The sequence below is a fragment of the Colletotrichum jinshuiense genome, chromosome 1 (genome assembly GCF_051148585.1).
Source record: "Colletotrichum jinshuiense chromosome 1, complete sequence".
Classification (NCBI taxonomy): Eukaryota; Fungi; Ascomycota; class Sordariomycetes; order Glomerellales; family Glomerellaceae; genus Colletotrichum; species Colletotrichum jinshuiense.
The window spans coordinates 2,946,533-2,970,477 of record NC_139302.1 but is presented as its reverse complement, the minus strand read 5'-3'; the positions used below and the strand labels follow the sequence as shown (position 1 = coordinate 2,970,477).

Sequence of the window (23,945 nt, the reverse complement as noted above, 5' to 3'; positions counted from 1 at the left end):
GAAGAAAAAGGAAGAATAGGGAAGCGCTGAGTAGGGGCGGTAGATATGCGCTGGCAGCGAAGCGGGGGGGGAGGCGAGTCGGGTCGATTCCCACACGGAAGCTGATGATGGATGGTGGCACTGGGTGGCACTGGCCTCACGTCTTACTCTCTTTTTGGGAGGATGCGGCGCCATGTTGAAGTGAATGAATGAGTGACGGTTATGGTCGTCCGGACATGGGCTGATGAAGCCTTGCAAGGATGGATTGTTAGGTAAGGCATCCGTACGTAAGCGCGGACAGGGTCTCGAGGTGAGATAGGGATACCTGAAGGCCTGAGTGACGGCCTCTGACAGGGGTGGCTGTTCTTGGCCGCGATGTTTGGACCAATCCGCGTCGTTTCTTTCCGTCATCTCGTCCCAACTGCTAATTTTACGGGCAGCTCGCCTCACCTTGCTTCACCACGTCTTAGTGGACGACCACGCCGCTTGGTGACCCCGCCGTCCTCTGCTGCCTCTTGGACGGGACTAGCTTCCCCAATGCTCCCAGCGCTCATCGTCCCAGATTGTGTCCCCAGCCACCCTCCCCTCCCCCCCGTTCAGCCAAATTTCGGGGGCACCCCCGGGATATAGCTTCACGGCTTGTCCCGCTCGTCGCTTATTACTCGAAAAACAAAACAATAACATCGCCAGGCTATTGTCTGCGTATTCCACCAGCCTCACCATATACCCCCGTAATCGACAACGGCGACGACACCCCACTCCGTCGAGAATCCTGTCGTTCAATCGCGCGCAATCAATCGACGACAAATGCGCACGCCAGGACCCGAAACGCCGTTGCGACCATGATGCGAGATCCGCGTCGCCGGAGCCCTGAGAGCTCTCGGCGACGACGAAGAGAGCGCCGTGATTCTCGCGAGCAGCTTGCCGGCAGCACCATATCGAGCAGCATGCCCGGCCCGTCTGCGCAACCACAACCAAACATGTACCAACAGCCGCTACCGCAAATGTACTCTCAGTCGCAATACCCCCAGACCTACGCGGAACCTCAGAGATACCCCGAACCCGAGAGATACGCCCCCGGGCCTGAGAGATACGACGATCCTCAGAGATACGTCGAACCCCAACGATACCCCCAGCCCGAGCCGTATCCGCAAACCGAGAGGCACACCAATCCTCAAGTGTATGCCGAACGCGACCGATATGTCGAACCGCAAGGATACGGCGAGTCCGAGAGAATGCGCCCGCGCGGCGGTTCGAGCGCATCCTCGTCGTCCTCGACATCTTCCTCTTTTCTCAACATTTCAGCCAAGAGCCCCAGATTTGGCGGTGTCTTTAGCACATTCTTCAGAGCTCCCTCCGAGCAGCGCAAACGTCGTCGGCGGAAGAAGCAGAAGGCCCGCATCCTCTCCTTTGGCAATTCGTCTTCGTCGTCTGTCAACTCCGACCTGGCATACGGCCGCGGATACATTGAGCGCGACAAGAGCCAGCACGCAAGCCCGAGGCCGCCTGGATACTCGAGTCCGGCGGTGCACCGTACTGATCCCGCCCAAGTCCGTCAGCAGCCACCTCCGGCCCCTCGCGATAAGACGGACGAGGAGATTCTGGAGATTGGGCGCCAGCTGCAAGACATAGCAAGGAAGCAAAACGATGCCGATTTGCGGTCTGCTGGTAAGTCTCGGGCGTCCCAGTTCGCCGGTGCCGCAGCCGCCGCAGCGGCTATAGGCCACTTTAGTCGTAAGAGCAAAGCCGACAGCAAAACCCGGGGATCTGGCACTTCCAAGCCGAATGAAAACGGCTCTTCGTCTGATGACGACTGGGAATCGGCCTCGGAGGATGAGTCTACTACGGACGATTCGGACAACGGTCTGACCTACGGCTCGGTCTTTAAGCCGCCCAAATCGGCAAGGATCTCATCGGAGCCGCCGGAGCAGATCAAGCCACCCGAACGGAAGAGCACTATTGTGGACCCACGCCTCTTTGGCCCCGTCAACTCCCTCCGAGGCGCCGTCAAAAGCCCATGCGGATTTGGCGAAGAGGATCCCCGATCCGCTGGCTCCCACCGCCGCCACCATGAGGAGACTGTAGCACAGGCCGAATCACCCAAGATTGGGAATGGGAAGCAGCCGATGCGACGCATCTATCCCGTTCCGACCTCAGACCCGGATAAGTTCGATTACGACCGTAGCTCTGTAACCTCGTCGCGTCAGGACCTCCCGCAACGATCTCGGCCCTCCCCAGTCCCCCTGCAACAGCCCATCCCCATTGCCCCTGTCTCATCCAAGGTTTATGATGCGGAGAGGTTTGAGGAGGAGGAGCGGCGGAGCCCCAAACCACCCCGCCAACCCCCCAAGGGCAGAAGTGCTGCCGAGAATGCCATCGCAGGTGTAGGCGTAGCAGCTGCGGCCATCGGTGCGGCCATGGCCTCTAACCGTAGGGACTCCATCGAATACCTCGAACGTCGCGACGAACGCCGAAGCGAGGCTCGGGAGGGGCGAGAGGACCCCCGCGAGTCCTGGCAGAGCCGTCGAAACGACGAGGCGCCGCATCAGCCAGTAAAAATCCAGCTGGAGGACCGCGAATTCCGCGATCAAGATGGCCCTCGCCGGCTGGAACGGCGCAGCACCGCCGAAACCATCAACGAACCAGACAACAAACGCGACGGCCGTTCCGATCCCGCCTATGAGTCCTTGAAGAGACGTGATATCGAGCCCAACCCTCGCCCGGAGGTGTACAAACTACCTCAAGGTGATGAGATCCTAGTCGAGTACGACCCAAAAGATGACCGCCGGCCTCGAGAGGAACCCAAAGCTCCTCGTAGGGTTGACCGTAAGCCGGATGTCGTGGATGAACCCCGGGATACGAAGCCGGTAGAGAAGCCAACTGAGTTAACCCGAGACTACCATGGGGTGGAGCAACCCGAGGCCCCCAGTGCACAAGCCCCTATTGACCCTTTCCAGTTCCAGGTTGCTGATGATGCCTTCCAAACGCCCAAGTATGCCACGCCAAAGAGGCCGTTGACTCCGCAGGTCGTCACAGTCGACCGCGAGCCCAACTTCGACGACTCTCCTCCCAGGAAGCCGGATTATTCCGATGCACGAATGAGCCGGAAGGATTCCTTCGAGCTTGAGCAGCGATTGGAGAAGTACCAGCAAGGAGCCCAAGACCGTTCCCAACCGCCTGAGCCACTCCGTCGAAGAGACTCAATCGAGGAGGAAGAGCGTGCCGCGAAGTTAATCTACGACGAGGCCAAGCACGCCACCGTGCCCGTGGCTGCGGCAGCCATTGCTTCTGCGATTGCTGTGGAAGAGGAGAGATCACGGAGGCACCGCAAAGATCACACCGCCGAAGACAGTTCTCGTGATAGATCTCAGGCGGTCAAGGATGTCGTGCAGGAAGAGGCCGACAGATATTATCGCGAGACCGTCATCGCACGCAAGATTGCTGCAGATGAAATCCGGTCGCGAAGCTCATCTCCTCATGACACGTCCGTCGTTGGCAAGTGGCAAGATCAGGATGATGCTCCCGAGGTCGTGACGATAAGGACACCGCCGGAGATGGACCATCCTCACGATAAGAGCCCGTACGACGCGCCCAACGCTGATGTTCGCATCGATCATGTCATCATCCCTCAGGAGCTCTCTCAATTCCTCCTACCGGATCACCAGGTTGGCCCTGGCGCAACGCCGATATTCCAAACCCGGGATCCTTCGTGCGAACGTGAGCGGCCACTTCTGAACCTCGTTCTGCCTACTCCCACAGTCACACCGCGTGCCACGCCTGCCCCCGAGCAACAGAAGGAGACGCAGTTCTCCAGCCAAAACCGGGAGCCTTCTCAAACAAGATCGGTCGAAGCACCCGGTGCCCCGCCAGCCGATTATGCGCCTGATACGGAGATTGTCCTGGGGCCAAGGGGGGAGGTTATTGAAAGGCCGACCACGCCTACTGCTAAGTCTGTCACCTGGGGTGAGAATGAGACCAAGAGTTTCGAAATTGAGAGCCCGGAACCTCCTAAAACTAGCGCCTCGAGCACCTCCAGCAAGTCGAAGAAGAAGAAGCGTCCCGCGAAAAGCTCACCGTGGGGCGTCATTGCCGCGGCAGTCGGTGGTGGGGCAGTAGCGGCAGCAGCGGCAGCAGCCCCCGAAATGCGTGATCCTTTCGAAGACAAGCCGGAGGACACCAAGGAGAGCCACAGCCCGCCTGAATCGCCCAAGTCTCGCAGTATCGACCCCGTACCGGAATCCACCGCAGTTCCTATTTCGCCCAAGCTTACTACGTCTTTCGAGGATGAGCATGACCTGCCTCCCGCCCCTGGCCCGAAGCCATCGAGCCCTCAGATCTCTCAGATGCCTGGGGCTTTTGCGGATGATTTGGAGTTTGCTTCTGTGCTGGCCGCTGGTTTGCAAGATTCTGGCTTCGACCCGAACATTGTCATCGATGACCCCACCTACATGCGACGCGATAGTCCTCCGGGTCTGAGCGAGCCTGGTGTCTACCAACAGCCCTTCGCGGAGACAGTCACTGATCTGGGTATATACGGCCCTGGTTATCCCCGTGAAAGCTCAGCTGCACCCGAGCGTGGCTTTGTCCTTGGCGAGGTGGAGACGCCGGTGCTGGAGAAAGACTTGAACAATGGCCATCACGCTGTCGATTCCTCTCCTGAGAGAGAGCGCCGCGACAAGGGCAAGGCTAAAGAGATTCCTGCCCGGGAGGAGGAACTGCCGACCGAGGATTCTGAGCCCGTCAGAAAACTCAGCAAGAAGGAGAAGCGCAAACAAAAGGCATCCAAGAGGCGGAGTCTTGACAACGTGCAGGCCGATGAGTCCTACGACGTTCCCGAGGTCGCATCGCGCCCCGAACCAGCCCCCTTCTCAGAAACAGTCTCCGACTACGACAGGCCCCGCAGCTTCTACAGCGCCCATGAAGTCACATCACACCCCGAGCCAGCTCCCTTCACAGATGCAAGCCCTGGGTATGAAAGGCCTCGCAGCTTCTACGGTGCCCAAGATTTCACATCGCATCCTGAACAAGCTCACTTCCCAGAGACGGTTTCCGACTACGATAGGCCTCGCAGCTTCTATGGCGCCCATGAAGCCACATCACATCCTGAACCAGCTCCCTTCGTAGAGACAGGTCCCGACTACGAAAGACCTCACGTCCTCTATGAAGTTCCTCAAAGCCCCGAAACTGTCGTCGCGCTTGGCCCAAGGACTCGTGGCTTTCAGGACGCACCTACGTGGGATGTACCAGCTGCTTCTGACGCAACACGATTCTATGACGAGACACCCGCGTCTGGGGCAGGAACATCTGACGCACCTCCCGCCCACGACGAAGCTGTTGCCCCTGCCAAATTGAGCAAGAAGGACAAGAAGAAGAAGAAGAGAGCATCCAGATCTGAAGTCATTGTTGTTCAAGGTGAAGATGAGCCACCGCGGGAACGAGATCCTTATGACGAACCGAGTGTTTCTCGCGAAAGTCTGCCGGAAGGTGAACAGCATCTCCCAAGCGAAACCCAAGAGACCGGCGAGGACGTATCGGGAACGCCTGCGAAGAAGAAGAAGTCCAAAAAGTCCAAGCAAAGCTCAGACGAGTGGACCGATATTGAGAAGCAGAGTGATTACACCCCGACAATTGAGCGAAGTAGCACCCGCGACACATTCGAAGATTGGGACGATCGCCCGGCCAAGTCCCGGCGGGATCGGTCTCGACTGGATGACCAAGACGTCAGCTCCGTTGTCTCTGATCCTGTGAGCCGACGTGAGAAGTCCGATCGCCGTTCCCACAGCAGTCGATTTGAGGATCGAGACAGAGACGTGAGCTCCGTTGTCTCTGATCCCTCGAGCCGGCGTGAGAAGTCCGATCGTCGTTCCCACAGCAGTCGATTTGAGGACCCAGACGTGAGCTCCGTCATGTCTGATCCCTCGAGTCGGCGTGACAGATCTGATCGCCGTTCCAACAGCAGCCGTTACGACGATGTTGACGAAGTCAAGTCGGTGGCATCTGACAGCTCTGGTCGTAAGAGACGGAGTCAAGACGACAAAAAGAGCGCCAAGGACGACGAGAAACGCAGCAGCGGCTTTTTCAGCAACTTGTTCAGATCGAGCGGCGGAAGCAGCAAGGATGTATCTGGCAAGGACGAGAAGTCTTTTTTAGATAATGCCGGCACCCTTGGCGCGGGTGCCGGCTTGGCGAGCGCCGTGGCAGCTTTGGGCTCCATGATGTCCCGCTCCAACGCCACCGAGCCTCAGCTGGAAGAGTCGTCTGATGTTGCCCGTTCTCAGGAGCGGCCTGCCAGTCCCGCCCGAGACGCCGAAATACTCGACCCTGAAATCATGCCGCGGACCGTTAGACCTGCTATCGATCCTCAGTATGGAGACTTCCTTCCTCTGCCACCCAGTCCTCTGCCACCAAGTGTGCCGGACTCTCCCACCCAAGATCTGGACGATCTCCCTGCCTTGCCTGATAGCCGGCCAGAGACGCCTCCGGAAGAGCGGAGACGCCAGCACGAAACGAAGACGCCAAAGACTCACGCGCGGAAACGTAGCAATATGGAAACACCGACCAGAAGCCCGAGTCAAACCGCCGTGCCCTTCAAGTTGCGGTTGGGACAGAGGTCTGCGCCGTCCTCTCCCAGTGTATTTGGAGCCTCGCCTGCTTCCCCGACGGTGCCCACGGTGCCCACGGCCCCAGAGATCACCCAGGCCATCCATGCCAGACGTCCCTCCAGGCCGATCTCGTGGGAGAGCAGCCGGGAGATTAAGCCGCTCTACCTGCTTGAACAAGCTCGCCAGGAACATGCAGCCCAGTCGATGGAGCCACACATCGACTTCCCCGAACTGCCCCCGAGCGAGCCCTCCTCACGGGAGTCACCTGCCCCAGAATTCGCGCTGCGCGAAGGAGATGTGAACTACTTCAACCAGCTTCAGGCATCGCCGTTTGAGCCTGACCTTCGCATCAATACCGACATGTCACAGTACCATGAGCGAGCCCACCATTTCGGTTCCCAAGAAGTTACGCCAAAGGCAGAGGAGGCGTTGCAGCACACCGGTACCGTGTTCGGTCCAACATCGCCTGCTCTTCCTGCTGTTCCAGACACTGTCAAGCAGCTGGATATTTCAGAGTATGAGCTGGAAGGGTTACCTGCCCTTCCCGCCAGTCCTCTGAGAACTCCCATGACTCCAGATACCGTTAAGCAGTTGGACTTCTCAGACCATGAGCTGGAAGGGTTGCCAGCGCTTCCTGCCAGCTCCGTGGCCTCTCCAACCACTATCATTGCAGACGATGTGAAGCAATTTGATATACCGGAACTTGATCTGGAGAAGCTGCCTGCTCTCCCTGCCAGCCCTATGGCGTCTCCGACAGTAACGCCAGAGCCGATGCCAGTGGAGACCATGCCTACGGAGAAATCTTTGTTGAGCCCAGCATCGCCGGCTCTGCCTACCATTCCAAACGCTTCTAGGCAGTTGAGCCTCTCGGAGCATGAGCTGGAGGAATTGCCCGCCCTTCCCGCCAGCCCTCTGAGAACTCCCATGACTCCAGATACCGCTAAGCAGTTGGGGTTCTCAGACCATGAGCTGGAAGGGTTGCCAGCGCTTCCTGCCAGCTCCGTGGCATCCCCAATCACCATCGTTGCAGACGCTGCGAAACAGTTTGACCTCCCGGAACCTGAGCTGGATGAGTTGCCTGCTCTTCCTGCCAGTCCTGCGGCGTCACCAACTACGATGCCAGAACCAGAACCAGTAGAGACCATGTCCAAGGACAGAAGTTCGTATCTCCTGCACATGACGCCCCCATCCATCATCAAGAATCTAATGGACCGTGATACTCCAGACACACCGCCCAGCCCTACGCCTACCAAGCCCCAAGATGACGCCGCCGCGATCGCTGACATTGAGGAGGATGATCTCTCTGGAACTCGCAACGCGGCCATTGGCGCCTTGGTCGGAGGTGCCGCGGTTGGTCTTGCAGCGGCCGCTCTTTCCGAGGACACGAAGGCCTCTGACGAGGCGAACGAGAATGTATCGGAAACCAAGGCATTGGAAACCCCGGAACCAGCAGAGCCACCTGTTGAAGGGAAAAAATCCAAGAAAGAAAAGAAGAAGAAGAAGAAGGGCAAGGGGGCGTCAATCGACACTCCTACGCTTCCCTCCGCCGAGACAGCTTCCTCTTCCGCGCCGTCAGACAAGGACGCTGCCTTACCAACAGCTGGGCCTGTTCTGCTCAGTCCGACCGACGAGGCCATTTTGCCATCAACCGATGTTGCCCCCACTATCCCCGCAGAGGAGGCAACACTTGTGGCAATGGAAATCGCACCCTTGAGCCCAGCGGACGAGAGAACAAGCCCGTTACCGGTGGTCGAGGATGTCCCTTCAATTCCATCTCAATCGGACATTCTGCCATCAATTGATCCGGTGCCTGTCGATTCAACTGACTATGTTGTCCCCTCAGTCGAAGATGCTGCGTTCCCTACAGCCGAGGTTGCCACAACAGACCCAACTGACAAAGACAAAGACCAATTCCAATCGATTGAGGTTCCTTCAACTGAAGTCTCCTCAACCGAGGCGGCTGAAAAGGGCAGTTTACCGTTGGCTGACATTGTTCCCCTCGCTTCCGCTGAGGAACATATCACCGTCCCCACCGACGCCGACCAGCCGGTCCCAATCAGCGACGATGCACCGAATTCGACTCAGGACGTCCAGCCTGATACATCTGCTGACAAAGCGCTTTTTGAGGTTGAAAGCACGCCTTCTGTATCAAACGACGTCGAAAAATCCCTTTCGACCGACGTTCTTCCTGTCAAGGAAGACGTTACTGTGGAGCGTGATGCCCCAACCCATGAAACTCCAGCCGACACTGGGGGCCCGGAGCCAGTTGCTTCTGAGCTTCCAACAGAAGACACTGCAGCCGAAAAGAAGTTGTCTAAGAAAGAGAGGAAGAAGCTCAAGATCAAGAAGGCGTGGGAGCAAGCTCAAGCGGAAGTGCAGGAGCTCGACAGCTCTGCTGACTCAACCGAACAAAACAGCAAGGTCACTTCTGACACAGAAGCGCTGCATGTTCCCCTGCCCGAGGCTGAAAATGCTATGGATACGAACGAGGTCGAACGAGCTGCAGCTCTGGCAACTACAAACACCGCGGAACCGACCCCGGAAGCCTTGGTAAACTCATCAGTCGACGATGAGAAGTTTGAGGATGCACAGGAAACCGAACAGTCCGCGATACTCTCGGCCCTCGAAGAACCAGTCACTGTCTTAGAAGCTTCTCAAGTCCCATTGCCTGACTCTGAGGAACCTCAGAACGCATACGAAGTCGAATTGCCTGCAACACCCGATGTGCCCGATTCTCCAGCGCCTGAGACCAAGAAGAGCAAAAAGAAGAAGAAGAAGGGAAAGAAGGCACTAGATGTGGAGGATGATTCCCTCGCGACTAGCGTGGCCTTTGAAGGCCCAACTACTTCTTCACAGCTAGACATTACTGCTCCAGAGAACGAGGATGAGCCAGCCAAGCCAGCCGACGATGCTCTGCCAGAACAGCAGGCCCCTGCTGCCGAGCAGCATGATCTGTTGGACAGCGCGGAAAAGGCACAAGATGAAAAGCTGGACTCTGTCCTTGAACAACCAGAGGCCAAGGCTGCGGGTGTTGAAGGCAGCTTCCCGGAACAGCAAATTCCCCTCCAAGCAGCAGAGGAAGTGCCAGCTGAGCCGAACGAGCCCCTCTCAGAGCTGCAGTCTCATACCGAGGCTGAGGAGAAACCCACCGATCCGGTGGAAAGCTTGAAAGAGGAGCAGACGGTCACTTCTGAACAAGACAATGTTGTTGACACGGACGCGACTTTGTTAGAGCCACAGCCCGCAGTTTCTGAGCATGTGGAAAGCCCGGTTAAGCTGGACGATGACGTATCGCAACAGCAAGCCCTTGCCCCAGAACAAGTGGACAAGATTGTTTCTTTGGACGATATATCGGAACAGCAAGCACCAGTTCCCGAAGCCGACCAATCTACCAAGGAACTGTCAGTTGAGGAGCAAAAGGCCGAGGAACCAACAGAGACGTCCTCTGCGCCTTTATCCAAGAAGCAGAAGAAGAAGTTGAAGAAGTCCAAGAAAAGCCAGTCCGCGGAAATTGAGCCTCTAGCTGCAGCTGACGCCAAGCCTGCCGAAATCGACTCGGCTGTGGATCAAGAGCCTCCGACCACGGACACGGTGTCAAAAGATATCGACAGCTCTCAACCTCTCCCAGCGGAGCCCATTCTAGATGCCGCGACTGCGGCGACGCCCACCGAACAAGCTGAACTTGTGCCTGAGGAAGCATTCGTGATTCCCGCCGAGGCTGAAGCTGCCGCGGTACCTCTTCCCGAAGATGTCGCCGAGGAGACAGCACTGGCTACGCCCGAAACTTCCGACAACGTGCCTTCTGTCATCGAGGATGGTGCGAAATCTACTTCCGAGCCTACACCGAGCGCTGAGCTGCCACCGTCTGAGCCTGCTCAGCCCGAAACTTCAGGCAAGAAGAAGAAAAAGAAGAAGAAGGGCAAGGGTGCTTCGTTGTCACAATTGGATGATGTAGTTTCTTCCGAGACGACGCCTGTCCAGTCCCCGGGCGTTCTGACTCCCGCCATTGAGGCTTCCGTCGCTGAGACTACGGCTACCGAGGTCCCTGTTGCTGAGACCACAGTCGTCGAGAGTCCAGTAGACGAGAATCCTACCGTTGAGACTCCAGTTGCTGAGACTCCGGTAGCTGAGACTCCAGTTTACGAGACTCCAGTTGTCGAGGCTCCTGTTGTCGAGACTCCTGTCATTGAGACTCCTACTGTGGAGACTCCTACTGTTGAGACTACAGTCGTCGAGAGTCCAGTAGATGAGACTCCTGCCGTTGAGACTCCAGTTACTGAGACTCCGGTAGCTGAGACTCCGGTAGTTGAGACCCCAGTTGACAAGGCCCCAGCTGTCGAGACCCCCGCTGTCGAGACCCCGGCTGTCGAGACCCCAGCTGTCGAGGCCCAAGTTGTCGGGACTCCCGCTGACGAGACTCCTGTCGTTGAGACTCTAGTTACTGAGACTCCAGTTGACAAGAATCCAGTTGCTGAGACTCCAGTCGTTGAGGCTCCTACTGTCGAGACTCCTACCGTTGAGACTCCAGTTGTTGAGACTCTGGTAGCCGAGACTCCAGCTGACGAGACTCTGGTTGACAAGGCCCCAGCTGTCGAGACTCCTGTCGTTGAGACTCCAGCTGACGAGACTCCTGATGTCGAGACTCCTACCGTTGAGACTCCTGTCGTTGAAACTCTTACCGTTGAGACTCCAGTAGCTGAGACTCCAGCTGACGAGACTCTGGTTGACAAAGCCCCAGCTGTCGAGACTCCTGTCGTCGAGACTCCAGCTGATGAGACTTCTGTCGTCGAGGCTCCTACCGTTGAGACTCTAGTTGCTGAGGCTTCAGTAGATGGCACTCCGGTTGACGAGACCTCAGTTGTCGAGACTCCTGTCGTTGAAACTCTTACCGTTGAGACTCCAGTAGCTGAGACTCCAGCTGACGAGACTCCAGCTGACGAGACTCCAGTCGTTGAGACTCCTACTGTTGAGACTCCTACTGTTAAGACTCCGGCTGATGAGACTCCGGTTGACAAAAACCCGGTTGTCGAGACCCCAGTTACCGAGACTTCTGCCGTTGAGACTCCTACTGTTGAGACTCCGGCTGCTGAGAACCTGATCATTCAGACTTCCGTAGATGATCTGATGCCTACTGAGGGTCCGGCCACCGAGTTATCTGGCCCCAAGGCTTTCTCCGCTGAGACACCTTCCGCCGAGGTGTCCGCCTCAGATATGCCGCTCTCGGAGACGTTTGTCGAGGACCAGCTGGCCGAGCAAACATTTGACAAGGTTCAGACTCCCGAAGCGACCTCCGCAGATGCCCAGCTAGCAACGAACACTGGTCTTGAGGCCACCGAGCCTGTCTTGGAGACTGAAAACCCGGCCATCGCCATGAACGTTAGCGAGACGCCTCTTTCTTCAGCAAACACCGAGGAGCAAAACGAGCCTTCTACTCCTTTGGCCGAAGAGACTTCCAAGGCCTCAAAGAAGTCAAAGAAGAAGAAGAAGAAAGACAAGAAGGCGGCTGTCGCAGACCTTGAACTTACGACTGCCCCTACCGAGGATATTCCGCCTGAATCTGCGGATGCCGCCTCACCAAACCCACCGGTCGACGGGAAGCCTACTGAAGGGGGAAACCCAGATGCACAAGACTTAGTGGCGCCAGTCGAACAAACCCAACCGAGTGATGTCAACGTCCAAGATTTTGCACAGGCAGAAGAGACAATCAACATTGAGCCGCAAGTGTCGACGACGACAGAAAGCCAAGACGAAGCCTTCGTTACCCCGCCTCAAGGGCCCATCGTGCCTGAGCTTCAGGTTGAAGAATCCCAGGGCCTATCCCAGGAACCGACATTGGTCGATAGCCAGATCGATTCGGTTGACAACAAACCGCAGGAGCCACTCGTCGAAGACGACCAAACCCGTGGTGTGGACTCTCCGCTTGAACCCGAAACACCGACTACATCCAAGAAGAACAAGAAGAAGGCCAAGAAGGCTGCCGCCGCCGCAGCCGCCGCCGCCGCCGCCGCACTGGAACCGGCCATCGAGGATGTCATCACCAAGGACCCGGACGATACGAAGGAAGCGAAGGACGAGACAATTGCGGACAACGGAGATTCGAACACCATTTCAGACAAGGCAGGGGAGATGGAGCAATCATCGCAAGAACCCCCGACAAGCGGAGAATTCGCTACGGACAGCAAGATTTCAGAGGAGGCAGACCCAGGGCCAACTGTTACCAAAAAGGGAAAGAAGAAGAAGAAGGGCAAGAAGTCTTCTACCTTGGACCCGGAGCCTGAGAACAGCCCGTCCACAAGTACCCTCGAAAACACGGCAGATGTAGCGAATACAATGGAACAGTCCGCTTATATTACCTCTCCATCGGGAGAGCCTAGCAGTGACGAAATCCCTTCCCCGCAAGCAGACACGTCGACAGAGGCTCAGTGGCCAGCTGCTGCAAATGCGGGCAAGAGGAAGAAATCCGTGACCTGGGCGCCAGAACTGGAGTCGTTTGCAGCCAGTCCTGAGCTTTCCCTGCCTTTTGAAGACAACGATGGCCTGGAGAGTTTGGACAGCACAGGGAGCGCGCTTGTCTCTGAGACGTCGCCCGCGACCGAACCAGACTCGACTCAAGATGAGTCAGCACCTCGGAGTTTTCAGGAAGCAGGCAATGAAGTCGAAGGCCTGGTCTCGCAAAGCAACGATGCCGACCAAGCAGCCGCATCTGTGGCGGACAAGGATCTCGGCCAAGCAACCATGTCCCCTGCAAGTGAGCCCAGCGAGGCCTTGTCTAGAGCGCAAGACATAGCCCCCAGCGACGGTTTTCCGTCATCTACTGGGCTGGACATGATGCGGGGAGTTGCAGCCGAGCCAATTGCCACGGAGCAGAGTGACTTGCCTTCTGCTCTCCGGGCGCCCCCAACGGCTGCCTCGTCCAGCGCAGGCGACGTTGAGGTGGCCAACCGGAAGGGCGGTGAGACACTGGAACAGGAGCTGGACGCAGAGCCAGTGGCTAGCGCCGAGGCTGATGCAACATCGGACCCCAAACATGCGGCCCGCCCTGGCACCATTGACGAACCATGGGCGGAAACAGGCGCTCAAACTGGAGAGGTCGGCATCCAGGACCCCGGTTTGCATGCGGATGTGGGGTCGACTAGTGGATCGATTGACGACAAATCACTGGGGGACACGCAAAACACGCAAAGCGGGCGGATAGCGGGTGCCCAACCCGTGGGCCCGGCTCTCACCGACTCGGCCCTGGAGGCTGGTGCCCCACAAAACACCCCGGTCACAACCTTGGCGAACCAAGACACAAACATGGAGATCCCCCAGCCTCTGGAAGATGTATCCAGTCTCTTGGAGGTTGGCAAAAATTCTGACGCGGGGATTACTGACGCTTCTGAGACTCATCTGGAAGAAGAGCAACACGACAAGGCTTTGAGTGTCGCAAAGGAAGAAGGAAACAGGGACGAAAAGGAGGACGCCAGTCCTCTCGCCACCGATGCTGAACTTCCAGGTCAGACAGACAACTCGGAATCACTGGGTGAGCCGATCGCTTTGGAGCCGCAACTAGAGCCGCTTTTAGAGACCCTTCCAGGCTCTGAACATACATGGGACGTGGGCACCACCGAAGACCCCGATCAGACTGAGACACAGGCCAGCCAGGGAGATAACATCCGGTCTGAGCCTACAAGCCTTGACAAGATGTCCAAAAAGGAAAAGAAGAGTAAGAAGAAGACCAAGGCTGCAGGTGCCGAGCCTATTCCACAGGATGATGTCCAAGATGTCACGACACAGGTTGTGGACGACGGAGCCCTCGCCGTCCAGGCGGTTGACGAACCGGTCCAAGCGCCGGAGCCGGCGGGTCCGGAAGTTTCGCCGGACGATTCCAGTGCCCCGGAAGCTGCCCCCGTAACGCAAGCAGTCGAGGCCGGCGAAGACGAGTGGGCAGTTCAACCAACCGGCAAGAAAAGTAAGAAGGACAAGAAAAAGCGTGCTGCAGCTCAAGCGGCGGCAGCTGCCGAGGCAGAACAAAGCAGCGAGCCTGTACTTCAGGCATCGGAGGTTGTTGCCGAGGCGGAGGTCCCGCCACAAGCAAGCGACGTGGATGAGGCTTCCAAGGCCGATGCTATCGGCAACCAGCAACCAAGCTCGGCGGAGACAGCAGAGGCACCCGCCCCGACCCCGGAAAGTAAAGAGTCTATGGAAACCGAAAAGCACCAAGGCCCTGTTGAAAGCACAGCGGAGGAGGCTCACAGCTCGTCACAGCCAACCCCTGACATGCCAGTGGACTCGGTCACGACAAATGACCAGCCGGTTGTACCGCAAGAAGCTGAACTCGACAGCTTTGAGCCGGCGAAAAAGAGTAAAAAGGACAAGAAGAAGAAGAAGAAGCAACAAGGTCTTTCATTGGAAGACAGCCAGGAGCTTGAGCAGCAACCGGCTCACCTGGACCAGTCGTCCGAATCTCAGGAAGGCACGGTCGCAACTGCCCCACCTAGTGACGCCCTCTTGCCCGATGCCACGCCAAACGCACCGCCATCAAGCGAGACAGTGGCCGAAGACCTGCCAACAATATCGAGCAAAGATGATTCCGTCTTGAAGACTGATCAGCCAGAAGAAGCACCCGCAGTCCAAGCCTCAACCACAGCTGAGCCCGCTGAAGCTTCTGCGGCCGACGAATCTCAAGCCACGCCAGAACCCTTCTCTGACGAGCCCAAAGAAGCAGCCTCTACCCCGCAACCGACAGTTGAGGTCTCTGGTGACAGTACAGTGCCACTTCCAGAGGAAGAATTCCCGGCGGTCACGAAGAAGTCGAAGAAGGACAAGAAGAAAAAGAAAGGCCTTGCGTCCAGCAGCCCAGATGGGGTGCAACTCACTCCTGAGCCCGAGCCAGTTGTCGCGGAACCCGAATTCTCGGATGCAAACCAGGCCTCCGAACCTCAATCAATGCCTTCTGATGCCCCTACGACCGACGAGCATAGCCTCAAGCCTGTGGAAGAAGAGACCATTCCATCGGAAACAATGCCAGCCGCGGAGTCCCCATCCGTGCCTTCTGAGACCCTCGTCGTTGAGGAGCCTGTCTCGACACCTGTGGAGGAAGAGGTCTCAGCCTCGAAAAAGTCGAAAAAGGACAAGAAGAAGAAGAAGGGTGCTTCAGTTGATGCCTCAGAGGAGCAACCAGCGATCGTGGAGACCCAGGCCGCGTCTGAACACTCGCTCATGACACAACCGGAAGAAAATGGCGCTGAAACTTCTCCTTCCACTGTTGAAGAGACTGCCCGGCCCAATGACACATTGCCAGAGGATCTAACGGCTACAACAGAGAGCATTCGGCCAGCAGAGGAGGAAAAGCCTGCCGAAGAGCAGCCTGTGGAAGCGAAGGATCTCGAAGAAGAGTCAAAGCCGGAACCAGAGCTGCCAAAAGTCCAGGAAGATTCTTTTGCAGGGCTGAGCAAGAAGCAAAAGAAGAAGAAGATGGCTGAGATGGCAGCTGCCGCCGCAGCTGCGGTTGAATCCGAAGAAAAGCCCGTCGAGAAAGCTTCCGATGATGGGGCGATCGAGCCGGCGGCTTCCCTCAATGTTCTCGCTCCCCAAGAAACGCAACAGTCGACGCAACTCGAGGCATCTACAAACACAGAGTTGCCGGAAACAGATGCCTCCACTGAGTCTGTTGCTGAGCCCGTTGCTGAGCCTGTGGCTGAACCTCTGGTTGAGACTTCTGTGGAGACACCCGAGCCCACAGATATTATTGCTGAACAGCCTTTGGTGCCAGTTGACCAACCGGCTGATCAAGTGGCGCAACTTGAGACTGTTGATCAAACACACGAGGAACCAGCAAATGATGTCGCGCAGGAAATTGAAAAGAACACAGAGATCGCGGCATCCAATGTAGAGACCTCAGCCTCAGGACTTGATGACGGCGGCGAACAAACAGCCACGAACAAGGGCCAGCCAGGTACCGATGATATTGTTCCAGAGACTTCTACTCAGCCTTTGGACGACGGGTTCTCGTCCCCAAAGGTATCGAAGAAAGACAAAAAGAAGAAGAAGAAAGGCAAGCTTCAGGATGATTCGACTCCTTCCGGCGCTGCAACCCCCATGGTATTGGAGCCCTCTGAAGCTCTGAACGGTTCCGCCCCCGCAGTTCATGATGTTCCAGACATTACCGCTGCCAGCACTTCGCTCGAACCAGCTCAGGCATCAGTGGACAACGCCGCAGAAGCCTCCACCGCTCAGGAAGAGATCGTTACCACAACTCTGGCGGCGGAGACCTCAGAAACGCCAAGTGATCCTCCTTCCGCCAATGTGAAAACTCAGGAGGGTCCTCCCGTAGCAACACAAGCAACCCAAGATAACAGTCTAGTGCCTACAACGGACAAGGAAGTCTCAAACTTGGCCGAGCAGGCAAAGAAAGGCGAGGAAGATGGCAAATCGTTGGAAGAGCCAGAAGCTGAGCCGCTCACCTCGACAACTGCACCATCGGGAGAGGGTGACCAATCGTTGATAGACAGCGCGCCAGCTGGAGAATCCTCTGTTTCTGAGTCACTTCCCCTGCCAAGCTCTGAGGTGCAAGACAGGGCCATCCTAGAGCCGACAGCCACCGAACCCGAGGAAGAGCTCCCAGCCTCGACAAAGAAGTCAAAGAAAGACAAGAAAAAGAAGAAGAGCAAGTCAGTAGAGACCGCGATTGTCGAACCAGAAGTGTCAACCCCGCCTGCCACAAGTCAAGAACCGAATTTGGCAACCGACGTCGACGCATGGAAGATGCCCCAGGATGAGGTAGAACCTCATGTCACTGAGACAGAGGCGATTGGTGTTCTTACCGAGACCCATCCCACCGAGACTCACGCCGAAACCCCTACAGAGGCTCCTGTCGACGCTCCCATGGAGGCTTCTCCTGAAACCCCCGCTCATGATTCCGCTGGAGCTCCGAATCTGGAAGACGAGTTCCCGGTTGTTCAGAAGAAAAACAAGAAGGACAAGAAGAAAAAGCAAGGCAAAACTCAAGATGAACTTGGTTCTGTGCCGGGAATTGCCACGCCGCCTGAAGAGCCGCAAGTTGAAACCCGATCGTCGGAATTGCCTGATGTCTCTGCCGAAACTGTGGAAGCTTCCCGAGAACCTGTCCATTTCGAGGCTCCTTCTGAGCCTGAGCCGACTACTGAACATGTTCAACCCAATGTGGACGACCGCTCCGTGGAGGCGACACCCGCGGCCACTGAGTCACCCTCAGTTCTGCTAGACAGCACCATCCAGAGAGACGAGGGCTTCGCCCTTGCGGATCCTCAACATCCAGCTTCTGATCCAGTAGAGGAAGAATGGCTCGAAAGCCTGCCGTCTAAGAAGTCTAAGAAGGACAAAAAGAAAAAGAAGAAGTCCAAGACTGAGGACGACGACTTTGAGCTGGGATCCGGAGCTGCTACGCCACTGGAGACACCTGCCAAGGGAATCACAGAGGAAGTGGCGTCTTTGACAGACGTCACAGCAGCTGCAGAAGCCTCAAATCCTTCTGATAAGACGGCAGTAGAGATCTCGGCCGCCGAACCTCTTGCCGAAGCATCACTGCAAGGCGACTTAATTCAAAGCCCGACCCAGGAGGTAGAGAGATCTCAATCTCCATCGCAGGAGGGCCCGCAACAGCAGTTGACAGGAGATTTATCCCAGTCCTCTCAAGATCAGCAAGTCAATGAGCAACCGGCAGCCTTGGCCGAATCCAATACTGTTGCAGTGGAGACCGAAAATGATGTCAAAGACTCGGTGGTCACTGAGGAATCACAGGAATTTGTAGTCAAGAAATCCAAGAAGGACAAGAAGAAGAACAAGTCTCTCCTTGTTGAGCCCGATGCCACCGTTTCCGCCATCGAGGTGCCACCTGCAGCACTGCAAGAACATACCACGGACCCAGTTCAAGAGTCAAGCACTCCAGAACTCGCTACTGAAGCTCCCATTGTCGGCCCTGTGGAAGAAGCAGCACCGTCAACAGAACAACCCGAAGCAACGGCTTCGAAGAAGAGCAAGAAAGACAAAAAGAAGAAGCGGCAGAGTCTTGCACTTGAAGACACCGAAATAGATTCTCCGTTGGCTTCAGGAGCGGCAACACCAAAGGTTGAGCTGGTCGAGCAGCAAGAACTCGAACAACCTTTGGAATCCAAGCACGACATTTCACAGGCGGGTGAAGCTGTCTCGAAGGTTGAAAATGACATTACATCCGAAACTACAGCTAGCGAAGCCATCCCGATTGAGAAGCCGGCGTTGACGGAGAACGACATTGCCACAGCTGATAAGTCAGTTGAGCCTCTCGATATCTCTCAGGCCGTTCCTGCACCCCAGTCACTAGAGGATCCGATTAAGGTCAACGTCGTGACTTCTGACGACCAACAAGAACTTGGACAGGACCAGACAACAGTCGAAGACGCACAGGTTGCTGAACCGGCGGCGCAGCGAGTCCTTGATAACATAGGCACCCCCGCTGATGTAACTGCTGAGCCGATTCTTCCAAGCACTACGTTGGAAACGGTCGAGGAAATTGGCGAGCGAAGCTTAAATGAACCGATTGACTACGCTGCCCAAGAAATCCCACCTTTTAAGCAGCCGCAGGACAACTTCGTCGTTCAAAAGTCCAAGAAGGACAAGAAGAAGCGTGCCAGTCAGGTGCACTTTGACAGTCCTGCGACGCCTACCCTCGACGCCACGGAAACCTCTGAGCCGCACCCTCCACTAGAGCAATCGGCTCCAGAACTTGTCTTCGAAGAGACAAGCCAAGAAAATCGTGACATTAACGATGTACCGCCAGAGCCTATCGCAGAAGAAAACATCACAAAGAAGTCGAAGAAGGATAAGAAGAAGGCCAAGAAACTGTCATTGGTGGATGAGCCAGATGTATCACTTCAGGAGCAGACCGACGTTGCTCCGCTGCCTGACGTTGAGCGTAATTTCCCGCCCGCTGAAAGAGCAGCCAGCGCTGTGGAAAACATGGACGAAGCTACCGCTGGCGATGTGGCGCGCTCTCTGAATGACGCTGGCCATGAGAAGATGGATATCCCTACCGTGGAGACTTCAAATCAGCCCGCAGTTGCTGGTGATGACGAATGGGACATTCCTGTGACCAAAAAGTCAAAGAAGGGCAAGAAAAGCAAAAAGCAGTCCGTTGCGCTTGACCTGCGCTCTCCTGTCAGCGTCGGTTTGCAGTCAGAACAAGACCCCGTTGTCCCTGAATCTTCATCGGGCCAGACTGGAGATATTGCAGACAAGTTTGAATATTTCGACAGCGCACCACGCGAAGTTACTCGAAGCCCGTCAGCACCCCCACCTCCAGAGCCCGCGAATATTCTCGAATCCCCTGCCGAAGTCGTCCCTGAGCCTGCAAATGCTACCATTTTGTCTCCTACATCCAACAAGTCAGTGGACATTGACCTGACTCCGGCGCAAGACACTAGCAACGTCGTACACGAGTTGCCGTTTGATCAGGCAGATCAACGCAAGAAGTTGAAGACGAGAGAGCTATCAGACACCCTTCTCCCCGAGCCAATTGTGAGCTCTCGGGAAATAGCTGCCGTCTACTTAGCTGATCATGGTACCCACGAGACCCTTGCCGAAGATGGCAACAAAGCCCCTGGTCACACGTCGCTGCCAACACCGGAACCCGACACCCCTAGAGATCAAACCAATGTGGATAGGGATAGTTCACAGAAAGAGCCGGAAATGTCTTCTGCTCGTGATATTGCCGCTTCGTACATGGAGCACAAGTCTGAGCATAAGTCGGACGAGCCTAGTCGGCCAAGTACACCGGAAACCCAACAGCGAGCTCCTGAGGCATCAGGCATTGGCGCCGCAGCCGCAGCCGGAGCAGCGATGGTTGCGATTGCAGCTGGAGCTGCTTCTCTTGTCAACAAATCCGGCAGCGTCAAGAAGAAGGGGAAGAAGAAGTCCAAGTATGCCGATAAGCGCACCTCACAAGAAGATGACGTGTTCGACGATCCTTCCCTCTGGGAGGGTGCCGACAAGAAGCACGTCAGCGAGATTGCAAGCGCGGAGGTAGAGAGCTTCTGGGGTGGCGGAGAACCCGATGCCGATGAACAAATCCCGAACCCATCATCTGATACGAAAATAATGGAAGACGACGGGTTCGGGTTTGCGACACGAGCGCCCATTCAAGATAAGATGGCACGAGAGGCCGATGATGTGTTCGGCCCTCCACCACAACAAATCGAGATGGCTCCGGGTCAGTCACAGGAAGCAGAAGGCGGCTTGCCAGTATCCAGCAAGAGGGATGCTTTAAGCGAAGAGCAGCCGAGGGACGCGACGTCTGCAGAGGAATCAAGATCAATCCCAGCAGCGCAGCCTTTGGAAGAAAGCACGTTGGAGGAAAAGAAAGACAACGAGGACAAGGCCAAAGATGTCTTGAGCCTAACAGCACCGCTCAAAGAGAAGGCGCAGGACGACGACATGGACAGCCCGATTCTTGGTCGAGAACCCAAGGCAGAGTCATCAACCGTGCTGGCTGCCGACGAGAGAGGAGAACGTCCATTGAGCCTAGGCACCGAAGCATCGCCGGCAAACACAATGGCCAGCGACATTGATGATGCAGTTGATCGTGGTTTCGAGGCCGAGACTCGTCGCGATCTTGCTAGTGGACTTTCGTCGGTGAGCCCTGAACGAAACTTCGAAGCCAGCGGTTTCCGTAGCCCGGCCCCGAGTACATTGGCGCCGGTCCAGGAAGAGGCTCAGGAAGAGGCTGAGACGGAACCTCGAGCACACCACAAAACAGCTTCACGAGCGGCCCTACGAACCCCAGAGCCCAACCGTGACAGTGGCTTTGTAACTGGTTCTCCTCACCCTCTCAGAAGAAGTGGATTCGATAATGAAGAGCAACGAGACAGCGGTGTCCATCTCCGGGAATGGCAAGAACCGAGATCACAAGGCCGGGATGCCCAACGCACTCCTGAACTGAGGGTTCACCGAGCCGAAAGACGTAGATCTCACGATCTGGAGGGAGAAGCGTCACCGGCAGAAAGAACGGTCTTGCAGCGATCGCCTTTCGCGGAAGGAGAGTCACGCGATCACCCACTTTCCAAAACTCCCGTACTGCGGGAACCAAGAGGACGGGAGTTGACTCCAGAACCCCAAAAGCTCAGGCGGGTCATCAGCCCAGAGCTGGAGAGACGGAGGTCGAAATATCAGGATTTGGCTTCAGCAGCTCTGGCCGGTGCAGCGATTAGCAGTACCTGCTCATCGCCACGCAGCACCCCCCCGCCAGGCAGTCGCAGTGTTTCGGAGCGGGTTGCACGGCTGCAATCCCCAGCGCCTACAGAGCCAATAGCGCGCAGGTCCATGTCCAACAGTAGCCTGTCACGGCACCGGCGGGCGATGGGTACCCCAACGCCGGAGCCACTAAAGTTCCGGCCTGAAAGTCCAGGCATCTCACGCCCTGGCACAGCCACCCCGCCTCTCCGCCGTGTTGACAGGCGTGTAAGCGGAGACCTACGATCTCTCAGCCAACGAAGTCAGCTTGACCTCACCAAGGACCCGACAAGCTCCTCCAATACCCCCGTCGCCAACGAAGGTCGTGTCCGGACTAAGGACATGGCCGACGTCTATGTAAGTTTCTCTTCCATCAGCGATTCACGCACACATTTTCCTCCACTTTTTCCATCCTCCATCCTTCATCGAGAGCCTTTGTTGCGCGGGCAGCCTTGCACGACTCCGCCAGCCCACCCAACCTCACCGACAATTGACTGACCTGATCATAGGATGGATTCGGTGAGGGCCGTATCGGTTCTCCCCGATCGCCTACTCGACCACACAGCATGCGTCGCCGTCAGAGCATGCAAGTCCTTGAGCTCGAGTCTCGTGTCGAGCAATTGATGGCCGAGAACCGGATGCTTACCGACTCTCGATCCCACTCCGATTCCCACAACAACAATAGAGCGTCCGGCATTTTGGCAGAGCGCGATGCCGAAATCGACGTGCTGAAGCAATCGCTCGAGTTTCTACAAAAGGAGGTTGCCCGATTGACCGAGGTCAATGAGGGCCTAAACAGCGCAAACGCCCAACTTGCTGCCCAACACAATGAGCGGTACCGTTCATTGGAGAACCAGCACGTCGATGCCTCACGACAATTGGAGGAAGTGCGCAAGGAACAGGGCCACTTCCAAGAGTCGCTACTGCAAAAGGATGCCGAAATTGGTAGATTGCGCTCCGAGCTTGACGCTGCCAAGGATAAGATTCGGCAAATGCAGCGCCAGATTTTGGCTACCAAAGGCGCTGACAGCGACTTCCTCAACGTCAAGGACGTCGACCATTTTGACCACAGGTGTCAGCAGCTCTGCTCTCATGTGCAGCAATGGGTTCTTCGCTTCTCGAAGTTCTCCGACATGCGTGCTTGCCGCAAAACGAACGAAATTAATGACGAAAAGGTCATCGACCGTCTCGACAACGCCATCTTGGATGGCACCGACGTGGATATTTATCTCAGCGACCGTGTTAAACGCCGAGATGTATTCATGTCCATGACGATGAACATGATTTGGGAGTTCGTGTTCACTCGCTACCTATTTGGTATGGACCGCGAGCAGCGACAAAAACTAAAGTCGCTGGAGAAGCTGCTCACCGAGGTCGGCCCGGCCCAGGCCGTCCGACAATGGCGCGCCGTCACCCTGACGCTGCTTTCCAAGCGCCCCAGCTTCAGGCACCAGCGCGACCTCGACACCGAGGCCGTGGTCCAAGCCATCTTCCAGACGCTGTCCAAGGTCCTCCCTCCGCCATCCAACCTGGAGGACCAGATCCAATCACAGCTGCGCCGCGTGATGAGAGCGGCCGTCGACCTCTCTATCGAGATGCGCACCCAGCGCGCCGAGTACATGATGCTCCCGCCGCTGCAACCCGAATACGACGCGGACGGCGAGCTCGCCGACACGGTCACATTCAACGCGGCGCTCATGAACGAGCGCAGCGGTGACAATTCAGTCACAAACGAGGGCCTTGAGGCCCAGAACGCCGTCGTAAGGATCGTTCTGTTCCCCCTCGTCGTCAAGAAGGGCGACGATGCCGGCAACAACGATGACGAGATCGTTGTGTGCCCTGCCCAGGTACTGGTGGCTCGGTCCAAGGGCAAGTCCGTACGGCAGTTCGCACCCGGGAGCGACACTGGCGCTGTGTCGGTCAGCGGGCAAACCGTGGCTTCACACAGCGACATAAGCATGGGAACATTCCTGCCCGAGCATGCCTCAAAAGCAAGCTCGCCAACACAGTCGCGTTCGACGCGGCACTAAGGAATGAGCCCAGATGCGACGATTTCGTCACCAACGAGGACCTCGGAGCTCAGGTCGCTGTATGTCCTGCCCAAGTGCCGGTGGCTCGGCTCAAGGGCAAGTTCATACAGCT

General features: G+C 56.6%; 1 protein-coding gene across 1 annotated transcript; it reads left to right on the top strand.

Annotated features, from left to right (window-relative positions):
* Positions 1-959: 959 nt before the first annotated feature.
* On the top strand, positions 960-23,833 carry EsH8_I_000753 (uncharacterized protein; the record flags this gene model as incomplete). The annotated part of the gene is made up of 4 exons (XM_083268166.1): positions 960-2,885; positions 2,937-7,740; positions 7,807-22,160; positions 22,313-23,833. The coding sequence occupies 4 exons, from the start codon at positions 960-962 to the stop codon at positions 23,831-23,833; spliced, it is 22,605 nt and encodes a 7,534-aa protein (XP_083118604.1).
* Between the last annotated feature and the right edge of the window lie 112 nt (positions 23,834-23,945).